Raw genomic sequence first — 15220 nt, 5'->3', positions numbered from 1 at the left:
CACTACTTTCTTCTAGCTTTCACTACAGTGATGAGTGGGAAATCTTACTGGGCAACTGGACAATCACAAATAAAAAACAGAAGTCAGAAACAAAAATACAGTATTCATGCATTGAAACAGATTTTCTCACAGTATCTCTTGATCTGTCAGGGCTGTGACTAAAAATTCCTCGAAACCTCTTTAAGCAGCCTAGTAAATGATAAAGGTGACTTTTGAGAATCACAGATGGATTACTATTATCCAGCTATTAAATTTAAAGTAGGTTTTCTCTGGCTTTTGAGACTGTTGAGGCCGACTAACTTTTTATGCATATACAGTATAAAACTTAATTTAGTAACAATCCCTTTCTTCGTGTCATAAATCTTAATCTGATTTACAGCGTGTGTGTTCCCACCAACACTTGAACACATATTTCACAGTGTATTATGTTTTTACAGACAACCTCAAGGATTCAGTGTGACCACGTGACCAAGTCCTCATTAAACTTCCCAGTGAGCAACAACTGACCAACAGAGGAGCATCATTATTTTGGAAATCCAAGAGTTTTCACAGTTTCAAAATAAAAGTAAGTATGGACTTGTTCAAATATGAGACATAATACTATGAAACCAAGAGATATCTATAAATCAATTAATATGACAATATAGGGAAATTATTATATTAATAAATGATATTAGTTATTACAGATATTGCAGATATCACAATCCCATGTAAATTATATTTGCCAGGCTTATTTTAAAAACACAAAACCAGCACACTGTTAGCCTGTGTTTCAAAATTTATCATAATAAAATTTCATAAAAAAGTTTTTCAACTTATTCTGATGAATAAAAAACATTTAACAGCATTGTGAAATAGAAATACGCAATCATTTTAAGATGGCCGTGTAGATTCTCAGTTATCCAGGTCATGGTTATCCAAAGCTGTTTAAATCAATCCACTGGACTTTAAGAAAGTTTCTTGAAAACATTTTGTCTCTCTTCAGTTATATAACAGATATATTTCCCTTTAGGATGTGTTTAGCTATTATGCATAGCTATTTGGCAAGCTAACCACACATCCGACTAGAAGATTGAACTGCACATCTTCAAGGATTAACAATCCATTTAAATTAAATTAACCTCTAAATTATAAGTAACGCCCTGTTAATCTCTGAGCGCATAATCACTACAAAAAAATTTACATAACTATCAGTGCACTTTATTCATCTTTTTGAAGATGAGATGATCATGACAGTCTCATATTCAAGAAAATGAGGAATGAGTAAGTGAATCGTTGCATTTCAATGCAAAAAGAGTAAATATTTTGATGGACCAGAAAAAGACAAGCAGTTGAATTACTCTTTGTTCTTTATTGTTACACACATGCTGCTACACACATGAGGACAGGCGGTTATTGATTTTACAGAGCCACAAACCCCCCTTCTGTGGATTTATCCTGGATACCAGGTCAATAGTGGTCAGAACAGCAAAAGGAAGGCACAGAGTCAAGTTGAAATGACACAGGATGATGTGGAAACACAAAAATAACCATGTTTCTTAAAAGCCTCAACAAATTAACATGCAAAATCTATCCCAATTAGTAAAAAGCAATGTTTGCATTTATTGCATTGGATGTAATCCTTCCAATAAAAATTACATAAGGACATATATTTATATATTTACATTTTGCAACGAGAAGAAATGTTTTCTGGTAGTGTATAGTATGCGATAGAAAAAAAAAGGTGTGTTTCACCATCAGAAGTCTTGCCTGTGGGCTGAAAGCTTGTACAGTATATTGTAGCATTTAAATAAATCTCATGTCCAATGCAACAAGCAAGCAGCCATATCAATTCAAGGCACATATATCTATATGGCGCTAAACATAAATGACAATGGTAAATAAATGCGTTGCGGCCACAGAAACACAACTCCTCTTTTTTGTTATATCACATATGCAGAATTTTAGCGTAGCCACAAAGTCTGTACAGAAATGTACAACAAGCACAATAACTGTGCATACCGAGTCAGCACATGTAGCTGGAGCGTCTATGCTTGTTGGAGGCTTTAACTATTTTTGTGTTCAGCTGTTTAGGATGTGAATCTGTAGCTCTTAACAATATAATAACGTGCACCTTAACTGAATGGAGTTCTTTTACTTCACTGTTATTTTTTCATACATAATATGCAAGTATATAATTTTATAAGAAACTACGCAAGATTCTATTATAATACATAGATAGATCACATAGTGTGGAATAAAAAAAAGTGACATGTAAATATTTAAGACTGCATACGGTTTAAACTAATCTCACCATAGTTCCATGTTATAAAGAATGGATTATGAAGAATTCAGTGTGCAAAATCACTTCAAAAGAACACACACATATTTTCAAATGTGAGCTCATAGCCAAACTTAACCTTACTGGAAAACAAGTTAATGTCTAATGATGAATATTGTACTATAGTTAATTATACAATGAATTTATGAATTCTTCTGAATTTATCATCAAGCTGTTGGTAGTTAATTTAAAATAAGTGTGCTTAAAAGCACCACCATGACAGGCAGTAAAAAAATCTCCACATTACTAAATCAAAACTCTCACTGGGACACAAGACGAACCATCTTACAGTTAATGAAATGTTTTCAATGCCAGAATAATGAGACTTTTTTTTTTTTTAAAATATCAGTCATATAGTGACGTTTCTTTGCAGGAATAAATTGTCGTCGTCCCCCCCCCAATGTCAGAGACACTGATGGAATAAACTGAGTCCTTAATGCATGATCCTGACAGGCGTCCTTTCAGGGCCGCTGTTAGTTCTGATTGCAACTGTAGAGGAATGGACTAGAGTGTAAAAGGTATAGATAAATCGAATGATCTTTAAAAAGCAAAATGTGTTCCATTAGACGGGAGAGAAAAGGTTGGATGAGAGTCAGGGGTTGAGGTGTTCATCCTCCATGTGAAGGCTGCTTGAGGGAGACAGGAGAGGCTGGCTGGAGCAGTTTGTGCTCTGACTTTTCAGGCTTTCTGTCGACTCTGAAGAACCTGGTGAGGAAAGAGCAACATCAGTGCATTTTCCAGTCAGTCTATGGAAACAGTGATCATTTTTGATGTACTAAAACGGCCTTATCACAGGAAATCCACTTTTTTATTACCTGTTGAATTGTTTAGTTTTTCTAGCTGCGAAATTGATAAATGGAAATTAATTGACAGTAAGCGCTAAGCCCCAGAGAAGCAGAATTTAGAGGAAAGCCTACATACCAGTTATTCCTCCATACCAATAGAGCAGGCATCAGGACCTAAAGCTGACCACAGTGAGGTGGCACGAAGGGACAGAACCGCAGGAAATAGAAGTGTTAGGAAACAGAGAACTACAAAAGCATCCTGGTTAGATGCTTCAAGCAGGAAATCAGTCTTGAGTCTCAGATTAACAAAGAGAAATGTTAGAGGACAACAGATTTATTAGCCAGAAAGAAGATAAGTAAGAATCAGGAAATGTCTACCTCTTAAGTATGGAGACATTTAGCAATAAAACATTTGCACATAAACATTTGTTTCCTTCTTATTAGGAAGGTCCTATTAATTTTTTTGCAGACAGTTACTTCTACTTTATTGCTGCCAGGAGACTCACCTGGTAGAGACAAATCCCCTGGGGGGTCACTTTCTGTTTTGGTCAAGCTGCTGTGTTCACTGCTGCAGTCGTGCAGAATGTCTCCCCCAGAATGCATCCTGTCCTCTGGGTCTGCCATGTGAATAACAGTCAATGAATCAATTTCTCTCTGACAGCACATATCGATCAGTGTCATATCATTAATGAACGGTTCGGCTGAGGAGCAAACAACAAACTCACCATCATCCGGGGACAGGGATTCGGCCACATCCTCTGTTGCTGTGGCCTGAAAGAAGGTAAAGGAACCAGTTAAAGTCTTTGTTTGCTGCAGTGTTACACTTTTAAATCAGGGGTGCTCAAAATGATCTAACTACTACAAAAAAGCAAAACATCTATGTATAAATGTTGTACCTTGCATAACTGCATGAAAAAATGACCAAAATGTCATAGTGAAAAAAAGTCCTCCACATGCGCGGTGCCGGGCCTAGTGCCGCTGTTTGTTCATGCACGGTGACCTAAATTCAAGACATCGACTTTTTTTTAATGTCATGCGATCACCTAAACTACCGTTGCAATCGACCAGAACTACATTAGGGATCGATCGTTCAATTGCAATCGACTGATTGAGCACCCCTGCTTTAAATGTTCAGAGGTGAGACGGCAGCTTACGTCTGTGGGGGCTGGGCTGCTGGACAGCATGGTGTGTGGTTGGGCATCAGACATCTCAGAAAGCTTCTCCTCATCTTCCTCTTGGATAGGAGAGGAAGGAGATCTGAGGGTGCTAGTGGGTACAAGAAAGTTAAACTGGTGTTATAACAATTATCATCTTTTTTTGTTGTTGTTATTTTACTGTGGACAACAAAAATGCAACATGCATAAACAATACAAAGCGGTTTTTGACTCGTCATCTGATCTTGTTTCTGTGCTAACCCGATGACATACAATAATATTTGTGTACATGTACACGCACATCTTTTTCACACTAATCAGATTACCTGTCAGGAGATTTGCTGACTTTGCCTTTCTGCAGACTTCCATCACTTAAATGCTCAGGGGAACTCAGCTGTCGGCCGTCGCCTCCCAGACCACCAGAGAAGTTGATTTCATCATAGAGTGGAGCTGATGGGATGGCAGGAGACACTGAGCGAAGTCCATTCAGTGCCTCCAACAGTGAGATGGGTTCAAAGCCAGGAGGAACTGAGTCTGTGCTCTGCAAAGAGAACGAGTCAGGCAACTGTAGGGTCAATGCAAATTTTATCAACATCATTTAAGGAAGATCTATCTTTGTGGTAGCGAAAAATATTACAAAGATGAAAATTAAGATGTTATGTAGCCTTAATTTATGCAATTTCTCCTTAGTGTTGCTTTATATCTTTGCCAATTTCAGCATACTTTAGCTGGTAACACAGACGTGCATGAGACATACCGAGTGTTCGTCATGGTCCATAGTCTGAGCCAAAACTGGGCTGAAGGACACTGGGGAAAGTGCACCGGGCTTTTTTCTGACAGCTCTGATCTGCAGCAACGCTCTGAAGGCTGATAGAAGGAACACAGGTTCAGTTAAAACATGATAATTTAATATGTCAAATGTTGAATAACCTTCAACTAGTATAACCCAATAAAAAGCAGAACGTCGTAAAATATTGTCACACAACTCACGCAGCCTGCAGATTGGACAGTTGTTAGCCTGGTAACGCAGAGTGTCTGCACAGGAGTTGCAGAGACACAGATGCCTGCAAGGTAGGATGAGTGTATCTCGCAGGTCAGACAGACACACAACACACTCATTGCTGTTGTCGCTGTTTTCATCATCCGATGGCTGGAAAAAGACAAGAAAAAACAACACAATGAAAGCATTCATTACGATTTTGCAGAATGGTGATTCATGCATGCGGTAATATTTCCACTGCACCTTGGTTTCTTGGTTGTTTTTGTTCTCAATCCCGTAGATCTCCTGTAGGAGGTAGCTCACACGGTCCACCTACAGAGATTGAGTAAGAATTTCAACTTCCTGATTGAGCAATAAAAGTCAACAAACACGTCAAGTTCCACAAGAGATTCCAAGACAAATTTCAAGCATGTCTTGTTTCATCCTCTTTTATTTTTTTAAGTATAGAAAAAGCTGAAAGCAGCTGTAAATCTGATTTGTTATATTTAACTTGTGAGTATTTACAATTACAGTACAAACTGAAATTCATTTAAGGTCCTTGTGATCTAACCTTACGTTGGAGATCTAATTATTACCAGATGTAAACATCTTGCAAGCACAGTATGCATTTTACTCTGTGATGATTTGGATTTGTGGTGATTATCAGCAAGGTGATTGAGTCAGAGTGAGAGAGAATTTATGACATTTCACTTTAAATGTAAATTATTTCCAATTAAATTTTAGAAAAACATTTTGTAATAAGAACTTACAATCTGTTTCTGCTTCAGAGGTTTGACGGAGAAACTGCCATCGACATGCTGCAGGTAAAAGAAACAAAAAATTATTAAGCTTATAAAAACCTGTTAAAGACTGAAACCATTTAATGTTATTTTGATAAATGATTTGATATACATACTCTCTCAAAGGCTGCCAGAAGTACGTGAGCATGTCCAAGGCAATCTTGAAAAGGAAACAGTACACTGGTCAACGTTGAAACAAATTTAAATTTATGTTTATATGTCAAAATGGAAATATTCTCCAATTCCTCATAACATTTGAACTATTTTTTTACCTTAGCATATTATCTATTTCATTTTTGTGTCTTTTGTGCAGCAAGTCTCAGTGACTGTTAACCTACCATCCCCTTCATCAACCACAGCCTGAATCACCATGGGAAACACTCCTCGGTCAAGGTCAAAGTTGAGCTTTAAAGACAAAGACACATTAATCCTTCACTAGCACACAACAACAGAGAACATACACAGGAAACATACAATAAATGTGCAAGACCTTATTTACAAACACAAACACACACCCGTAGAGACCATCTGTATTTATGACGTGTGATACACGTTGGATGTGTCAGCCAACTGCTGCGGACACTTACGTCTTCCTCTTTCCACTCGCTGAAATCTATTTTGAAAGCTGGCATGGAGAACTGCTGGCTCACCCCACGCTTGTAATGAACAGTTTCAGAGGCCAGCGACGGAGTCTTTGGGCTGTACCTGTACATGGGGGGGGGGGGTGTCAGATGAGAGACTTGCTTTCCTGTTTCCCAAAATCCTTTAGGGTTTTTTTTCCCCATGCCTGCTGCTTGAGTCGTTTGGTTTGTATTCCTCTCATTCGCATAGAAAAAGACATGGTTTGAGCAAATTAATTTTAAAATTGATCCATAAACACTTTTTTTTATAAGCAGTAGCATTTATTAGGATTTGGGTTTTTGAAAGAAAGCTTAAATCACATCAGCTGACATAAAATTCTATCACCTACTTCTATTCCTTCACACCACTACCTCCTCAGTTCTAAGTAAACAGAGACCACATTTCCCTGAGGTGATCTCATAGCACCTGTGTTGCTATGCAAGTGTCTGTTTTTGCCTAGTTCACGTACAGTAAGCACAACATTTTATAATATTAACTACATTATTCATTACTACTATTGTTTAATTTAAAGGATTAAATTCTTACACTGCCATCCCATTGGAGAACTCTTCAAAAGCTTGGCAGTAGAGGGTGATGGCCACTCGTGCATCAGCATCAAAGGTGAACTCCACACCGTATTGAACCTTTGGCTTTGCACCATCCTCCACCAGCGGGTCAGAGTCATCTTTATACCTACAACAAAAATTTTGATAAACTCAGTATGAAGAGTAGAAACGCTATTTATCAAAAACAGTTCTTTACTTTAACTGGGCTTAATGTTACAATATTGCCAAGCTAGCTTTACCTGACCAAACGAAGAGAGTCCTTTCTGATGTTAACTAGACTCCTCAAGGTTTTGACAGGCTCATGGGGTGCAGGCGTCACATACGGAAACTACTCAAATAAAAACAATAGTGTGAAAAACGGTGCATCACATTGGATTTAAAGCAGTGGAAAATATATCTGTACTGACCTGCACTGGCCTATTTCCAAGAAAATTCAGGTCCATGTTTTCCCCAAAAAGGTACCCCTCGGGGTGCGGTGTGTCAAATTTCTCTCCTCCCATGAAGAAGTGGCTCGCAAAATAATTCCCTGAGCATTAAAACAAACAAATATAAGCAACGAACTAAGCAATAAATCAGTTGCTTTGCCATGACAAGAATACGATTGGCCTTATGTTTAATGATGAAATAATTTCAGGAGAACGTCAAAATTTAAACATCCAATTTTATTTTACGCTCTTCTTCTTTTTCTTTTCTGTTTTGCATTTATTCCAAGTTTATTAGTTTAGATGTTGAAATGAGGTAAAAACAACCCAAATTTGAGGTGCATCAGTAATTCTCACAAAACCATGCCACTGTTTTACATCAAGACCCAAGACCAAACATGTCCCCATAAACGTGCTCACATGTAAATACTATGAAATACAGAAATGACTTGAGGATCTCATGTCTGTCCATACCGTCATTATCTAATAATGTAGAGACAGCACCATTTATACATTCTCTGATTATTGTTCAGATTATATGCGTGCAAAAAAAAACAGCTTAAATTGAACGGATTCCCCAACTCACGTTATTGTTATGATCGGTAGAAATGTTAGCGCGACGTCGAACACTTATCTACAGTATATATACAGTATATATGACACAGAATGAGTGTAACCTATCGGTAGCAGTCCTTTACGATTATTGATTATGCAACGACATCTATTATATGATGATGTCGATAATTAACGAAAAGAAAATCAAATGTAATCTATGGTTGACTGAAGCTAGCAAATGCGTGCTAGGCGTCTCTTGCTGGATAACAAATGTTTACGGGTTAGCCCAATTCAGTCAACAGATACCGGTGAGAGATAATTACCAGATTTAGGTGGAAATCGATACGCAGAGTTAGCCTGGATGTCGATATCTTCAACACCAGCGATTCTGCGGCTGAGGATAGACCCCATCTTCTTCTGTTGGATCGCCGACGTGAACTAGTGTTACAGTTAGCAGGAGGCTAACAGCGCTTCAGCAGCTCCGATTAGCTCTGCCCTGTAGCGGAAGCTAACGTCCAAAGTTACAACAACCAGATATAAACGCTTAATATGACATTTTTACGGTTGGTTATCCGTGGCTAGCCTGTAAATGTTACTGTACACACAGTACGCTAGCTTAAAGGACTGCTGTTTGGTCAGACCTGAGCTAATGTTGCAGACAGATGATTGGCTGTCTCCAAGTGTTTCCAGAAATTCTGGGCATGCGCAGTATGTGACGGGCCCGCCCCGGACAGAGGTCAGAGAGAGAGTCAACCCAATGGTATCCCTTACTTTTATTAATTTTAGAGAAGAAAATTAATAATGCCTGCAATATCGCCAGAATTGCAACACGACCATAATTGTTGGAAAGATTTTCCTCATTTCCTTTGAACCACTATCAAAAAAAGAAAAAAAGAAACAATAAAATAAATCAAACCACTAAACAATAAAAATTAATCAGTTCAGTCGTTTCTTAACGGTAGCAATCGCGTATAAGCGTGTTGCGAGTGTAACGTAGTGATAACGACTTAATCCAACAACGTAAGTCTTGGAGGACGACAAACAGCTCCCAAGAGAACCTGACTGATATTTTTAAGCACAATAAGAAACACCATTAGAACTTTGCTCGGTCAGCTAATTGAAGCGCTACTAAAATCTGCCCTCTACTGGTGAAAACGAATAACTACAAGACAATAAATAATCAAGCTATATAAAGTACTTAATGTGCTTCCGGGTGTAGTTTTCAAAATTAAATACGACAAAAATAGACAATTATAAACAAAAAATACGATTTAACATTATACCGTACTATAACTATTGTGACTGAAGAGTCTGTTAAAATACAGTAGTTCGAAGTGGTTGGAAGTATTTTTTCTGGACAATACACGGTTGATGTGGGAAGCATGTTCACAAGAAACAAATCTTCAAGCCGAGATTTGAGAGCACTGTGAAGTTTACCACAGAGTAGTTCTTCTCGCAGAGAACTACCCTGTGACGACCAGACACACATAGCACGTGTCATGGCAATAATGGTTCACAGGGTAATTTGGTGGGGACCCAGGGGGCCAGAGAGAGGAAGATGAGGAGGATAATATGTGGATGAAAGATATATTATAATATACTGTATATTCGGCTTTTCCCGTCAGGGGTCGCCATAACGAATCAGTTGCCTCCATCTAACCCTGTCTTCTGCATCCTCTTCTCTCACACCAACTACCTTCGTGTCCTCTTTCTCTACATCCATAAACCTCCTCTTTGGTCTTCTTTTAAGCGTAATGTTGGCGACAAATTCGTGTGCGATGCTGCAGTTGCGCGTTACGACCATCGGAGGGCAGTCACAGCCCGTGTTAGCGATATACTCAACCTAACCGCAATCTCCCATGTTAAAGTTTTATTAGTGAAACAGACTGTCAGTAAAAGTAAAATTTCTTTAGACAAATACAGGTATTATTATTACATCCTGCTTCAAAGCGGAGATGTATTGTAATTGTCAGTGTTTGTTCGTTCGTATGTATGCTCACCAAAGATCTTCGCAACTGTTGCAGATAAGAAGATGAAATAAAAAGCACATTAAGAGCAAATATATTTCACGCAATATTTTTTTTTTTTTTCAATGGACCGAACCGTGTAACGTCATAATAATCACACGTCCTTTTCTTTTTGAGCTATAAAACATCGTGACGTCGGGCGTAAATCCCGTCTCAGCGGATATTGACTCCCATCAGGACGGTCGGGTCCAACGTCCAGTAGCTTCTGTTGCAGCGCCGTCAGTCTGCATCTCTCCCAACATCGAGGTGATTTTCATACAGTGACAGCCAGAAGGATCCGGATTCAATAGTGTTATTATATGTTTAAAACTTAGAACATTCATTCGCAAGGTATGGACATTAGCTTCACTTTGAGGTTTTTATTATATTGAATGACGACGCTAGTTAGCTAGCTATCTTGCTAATGACAGCTAACGTTAGCAAAATATATTGTTATTATGTCTCTATTGCTGTTAGTTAGATAATAAAGTCACCGTTTTATTCTTAGTTATCTAATCGAAACGAGGTAAAATAAAATAAAATAAAATAAAATAAAATAAAAAAAACACTCGCTGACAGTCGTTTCTCAACACATCTAAGCCAGCTATGGGAATTATTTGTGACCTGCCAATTAGCCAACACTGTTGACGTAAAGTCCAGTGTTCCCTGCTACAGCCACCATGTCAACAAAGGGTGTTGTTAATCTGAGATGTTCGCACTAGATACACGTGTAAATGTAAATAAGATACACTAGATACACTTGTAAATGTAAATAACACCGGGGCCGGTCTCTGCTAGCTGCCATTACATAACCAAGTTATTTGTGGTTAGTTGTACAAGTAGCTTTGAGCTGGATTATCTGGGGAAGGAATTAAAAAAAAAAAAACACCACATAGCGCTAGGAGAGATGAGAAGCACAAGCGTTTATTGAGGGTTTTTTATTTATTTATTTGTTTGCAACAACAACCACAATTAGGACAGTGATTACTTGCAGTAACATTTGATTTTTGTGTTTTTGCCTACCTCTGCTGCTTGCCTTTATTAACATAGATCATACATAGTTCTGTTGAGTGGACAGAACCGCAGTCATTCAAGTTATATTCTATATTACTGTAATTACCATTCATTAAAATTATAAAACGCGCTCTAGTAGAATCTCATGAATTTCATGAAGTTTTATTCCAGGGTCTCCGATTGTACACAGGCCTTCTGTAGCTGACCTGGTGTACACTTACGGTATGCATAAAATACTTGAGTGTGTAGGTGTGAATGCGGGGGCCTTGGATCAGAGAGCCTCTGTCTTTTGTCTGTAAAAAAAACACTTGCTTCCGTGAACATAATTTTCAGCCATATTTTATGCAGTTTACAAATATATTTCAATAGTATTTCGTGAATTTGTTGAAAATTCCGATGTAACATGCATTATATAACAAATGAAGAGATGTGCACAGTGACATCAGCAGATACACAAAGTACACTGACCCCTTTTTCTGTTATTGCCGTTGAACATTACACATTAACAATGAGGCAAGGCACTGAAAATGTGTCTTTTTTATGTTCACAGAATAAAAGTCCAGGGGGTAGCTGTGTCCAACTCCTTTCCCCAAACAGACATCCGGCCAGTATGTCCAGTGACCCTCCTCCTCCGTACCCCGGGGGTCCCACTGCTCCTCTTATGGTGGAGAAGAATGGACAACCTGGTAATTAATCTGAACTTGCAGTATTGTATGGAATGTCACTAAGCACACACAGTATTAATGCCTCTTTACATCACCTGATGAGTGTTTCCCATATGTTGACAGATTTTTGTAGGGTGGAGTGATGTATTTTCCATAACTGTTACCATCTTTTGTGCAATGTAACCAGATAGGTATCAAAGCTATCTGGTTAGCTCAATGCTTTTGAACAATGTCATCACTGAAACAAGTCTTTACTAACATTACAGCAATGAATAAACAAAATCTCAGTCAGAGCAGAACATGAAAACTTCATTTTTGAAACCTATTAGGTCAGGTCTGAAAAAAAATGGAGAAAGTTGTGAAAGGCATCAAAAAACACGTGTTTGAAACTTTACACAAATTAACAATTTAACTGAACAGAAGATAATATCATGTGGATTAAAAGTCCATCCTTGAATTGTAGTTGTTGACTCTGACTGGAACCTGCATCAAATATAATTTTCTCTTTTTTATGTGTTTAACAGTAAGAACTGCCCCTCCGCAGGGACATCCTTTGCCTCCGGAATATGGTCCTCCACCCTATGAGGCTCCACAACCTGGCTTCCTTCCCCCACATGTCCCTGGAGAAGGGCCGATGCCCATGCCAATGCCCATGCCAATGTCTCATCCACCTCCAGGTATGGCAGACGTCTGCACTGAAAACATCATGAACACAATTAAACAAAGATAAATCGACAACTGCATACTACATGAACATGTTGAGGCTGATACTTTAGCAAACAATTTCATTATTTACACTACGCAACATATTTTATCTATTTTTTTTGATGGTGAAATGTTTTTTTTTCTCCCTTGCCAAGGGACAGTGTCAAAAATTCTGGACATAAAGTCGTGTAAACATATGTATGATGGGTCATTTTCTCCTCTACAGGTGGCCCTTACCCTCCTCCGCCCGGTCACTTTCCTCACCCGATTCCAGGACAGATGGGTCCCGGTCCCAGCCACTTTGTCCACATGGGGGGTCACACGGCAACTGTCCTTGCCCCTCCAGGAGCAGCCACTACTGTAACTGTACTGCAGGGGGAAATGTTCCAGACCTCGCCGGTTCAGACTGTGTGTCCGCACTGTCAGCAGGCAATCGTCACCCGCATCTCCCATCACGTCGGGCTCATGAACACCCTCTTCTGCCTCTTCTGCGTCTTTGTAGGGTGAGTAGCTCACAGGTCAGATATTTGATGCTTATTGCAGTACGATGCCTGAGAAAACGAAGTTCTCTTTCCCCTATTTTTTGGTTGTCGGTTCTGTTATTTTTGGGTCTCTCAGGAATTTCTTCAAAATATTCAATTAGATCTTGGAATGAATATTTACATCCACTTGGGTGTACTGATTATAAATTGGTGGTCAGAGGTCACTGTGTAATTAGTATTAGAAAACTGCATGTCAACTTTGCCATGACATTTTAATGTTGTACAAGAATAAGTTCTCTTGTTATTGTCTATCAACCTAATTCAGGAAAGCAAGAAAAGATTGTGACCGTATTTGGTCAAATGCTGCATTGGTGACACTAATCGTGGGTGACCATCTTCAAACTAGGGTGATAGTGTTTGTGTTCTATGTTGCTAGGATGAAGTTATGAGAATGACATGTAGTGCATTTAGAAAATTTTTAACTTCTTTAGCAAAATTTATTATGAAAGTAAACATTTTTTGACACTCACAGTGGTGCGCAAGTCATTGAATTGTGACATTTTGTCTGTTTCCAGGTGTGATCTCGGCTGCTGCTTGATTCCCTGTCTGATTGATGACCTCAAGGATGTGACACACACCTGCCCTTATTGTAAGGGCTACATTTACACATACAAGCGAATATGCTAACCACCGACACATTTTCGATATACCGTACACATGTGTAAAGTCACATCTCCTGCTGGTAGTCGGAGGTTTTCCCCTACTATCTTTTTGCATAGTGTTGTGCAGCCCTCTTAAGGGCAGTTTTCTTTCTCATGAGTTCACATCACATTTTTTATATATATATATATATAAATACACACACACACACACACACACACAGACATACACACACATATATTTATATATATATATATATATATATATATATATATATATATATATATATTTAATTACAATGAGTATAAACATGTAGGTCACTGAAAACATCCACTGAGACATGATCAGGCCACATCGGAACATGTATGCAAACCTGGAGAAAATGTTTGTGATGTTACATGTTAATGGAAACAGAGGCTCCAGGCAGAGAAACATGTTCAGATGGTTTGAAGTCATCTGTGAATCGTGAGAATCAACTGTACTGAATTCAAACATGCTGCATTAGGATTTTTTTTCATTTTACATGTTTTGTTCTTTATGTTAACAAGTTGTTATTGATTACTGTGAATATTTTTGTCCACGTCTGATACTCGTGTTTTAACTCACTGTTCCTTTTATTTTTATTCCTTTTTGAATGTGAACATACTAAGAGACCATTTTCAGCACATAAACTGATGCATTTGCTTGTTTGGGAATGCTTAAGGTTCATGATACTTTATTTATTCATCTTCTAGGGTTCAGTCATAAGGCACAAAACATTGAGTGCCCTCTGTCTTTGATACACGTAATTTTGATAAAGGTTTGCACTTTAAGTTGAAATTCACATATCCCCTTCTGATGCAATGAAAACAATGAACATTAGCATTTCTTTTGAAATGGGTGGCTCTTGTGAAAATAATGTGATTTATAGTTTAATCTCAAGTCAAAGCAGTGTTTGATCTTGGTTATACCTGGGTTTGTTTTTAGCGACATGAATCCCATTAAAAATGCACTTCTTATAGTAGCTATGTATTAGAGCCAAACTGGAGCTGCCATACTGACCTTCGTTTCTGGGTTAGTCATCTTGTTTCGGCTCCACACGTCATCTTCTCACTGATGCAGCAAGTGTTGATATATTCAAGATGATTATTGCTTTCACCATGAACAGGTAGCTAATTTAAAATAGATATGACATGAGGTTCCATTTTCAATTTAAGTTTAAACTGCAACACTCCTAAAAAAGCATCGGGCACATGAAGAGTACCTGCACTGCTCACATGCATGTTAGCTTACAAGGATGTCTTGACTAATGTACAATGTTGACCTCTGTTATTAAGCTTCAAATACATGATTGTATCAAATCTTGCAAAATGACAAGAGCCATTGTTCCACAAAAGCATGCTCAACTGCCATTAATCACAAAGTGCAGTCTGTCTGCGTAAGCGACATCAAAATGAATAATTCTCACTTGCTCACTCTTTGACATGTGAATTTAATTTTTTTTTTC

At 38.3% G+C, this 15220-nt stretch overlaps 2 protein-coding genes across 4 annotated transcripts; one reads left to right on the top strand and one right to left on the bottom strand.

Annotated features, from left to right (window-relative positions):
• Positions 1–1337: 1337 nt before the first annotated feature.
• mgrn1b (mahogunin, ring finger 1b) lies at positions 1338–8869 on the bottom strand. 2 transcript variants are annotated; one of them, XM_068336328.1, is made up of 17 exons: positions 8526–8869; positions 7633–7751; positions 7465–7553; positions 7206–7352; positions 6626–6743; positions 6377–6443; positions 6155–6198; positions 6009–6056; positions 5503–5571; positions 5250–5409; positions 5017–5126; positions 4586–4800; positions 4260–4371; positions 3831–3876; positions 3612–3722; positions 3242–3285; positions 2887–3025 (listed from the first exon to the last, which is right to left on the bottom strand). In XM_068336328.1, exons 1-16 carry the CDS (start codon positions 8611–8613, stop codon positions 3245–3247), a joined length of 1584 nt encoding a protein of 527 aa, XP_068192429.1. In that variant the 5' UTR covers positions 8614–8869; the 3' UTR covers positions 2887–3025; positions 3242–3244. The 2 variants fall into 2 exon arrangements, with proteins under 2 accessions (XP_068192428.1, XP_068192429.1); XM_068336327.1 differs by lacking the exon at positions 3242–3285 and having other exon boundaries at positions 1338–3025.
• A 1528-nt stretch (positions 8870–10397) lies between these two features.
• Positions 10398–13986, top strand: cdip1 (cell death-inducing p53 target 1). 2 transcript variants are annotated; one of them, XM_068335864.1, is made up of 5 exons: positions 10398–10475; positions 11773–11908; positions 12412–12564; positions 12819–13095; positions 13650–13986. In XM_068335864.1, the coding sequence occupies exons 2-5, from the start codon at positions 11833–11835 to the stop codon at positions 13759–13761; spliced, it is 618 nt and encodes a 205-aa protein (XP_068191965.1). In that variant the 5' UTR covers positions 10398–10475; positions 11773–11832; the 3' UTR covers positions 13762–13986. The 2 variants fall into 2 exon arrangements, with proteins under 2 accessions (XP_068191965.1, XP_068191964.1); XM_068335863.1 differs by having other exon boundaries at positions 10398–10559.
• The last annotated feature ends 1234 nt before the right edge of the window (positions 13987–15220 follow it).

The sequence above is a fragment of the Antennarius striatus genome, chromosome 16 (genome assembly GCF_040054535.1).
Source record: "Antennarius striatus isolate MH-2024 chromosome 16, ASM4005453v1, whole genome shotgun sequence".
NCBI classification, from domain to species: Eukaryota; Metazoa; Chordata; class Actinopteri; order Lophiiformes; family Antennariidae; genus Antennarius; species Antennarius striatus.
The sequence above is the reverse complement of the archived record's forward strand: the minus strand, read 5'-3'. Positions and strand labels throughout refer to the sequence as shown.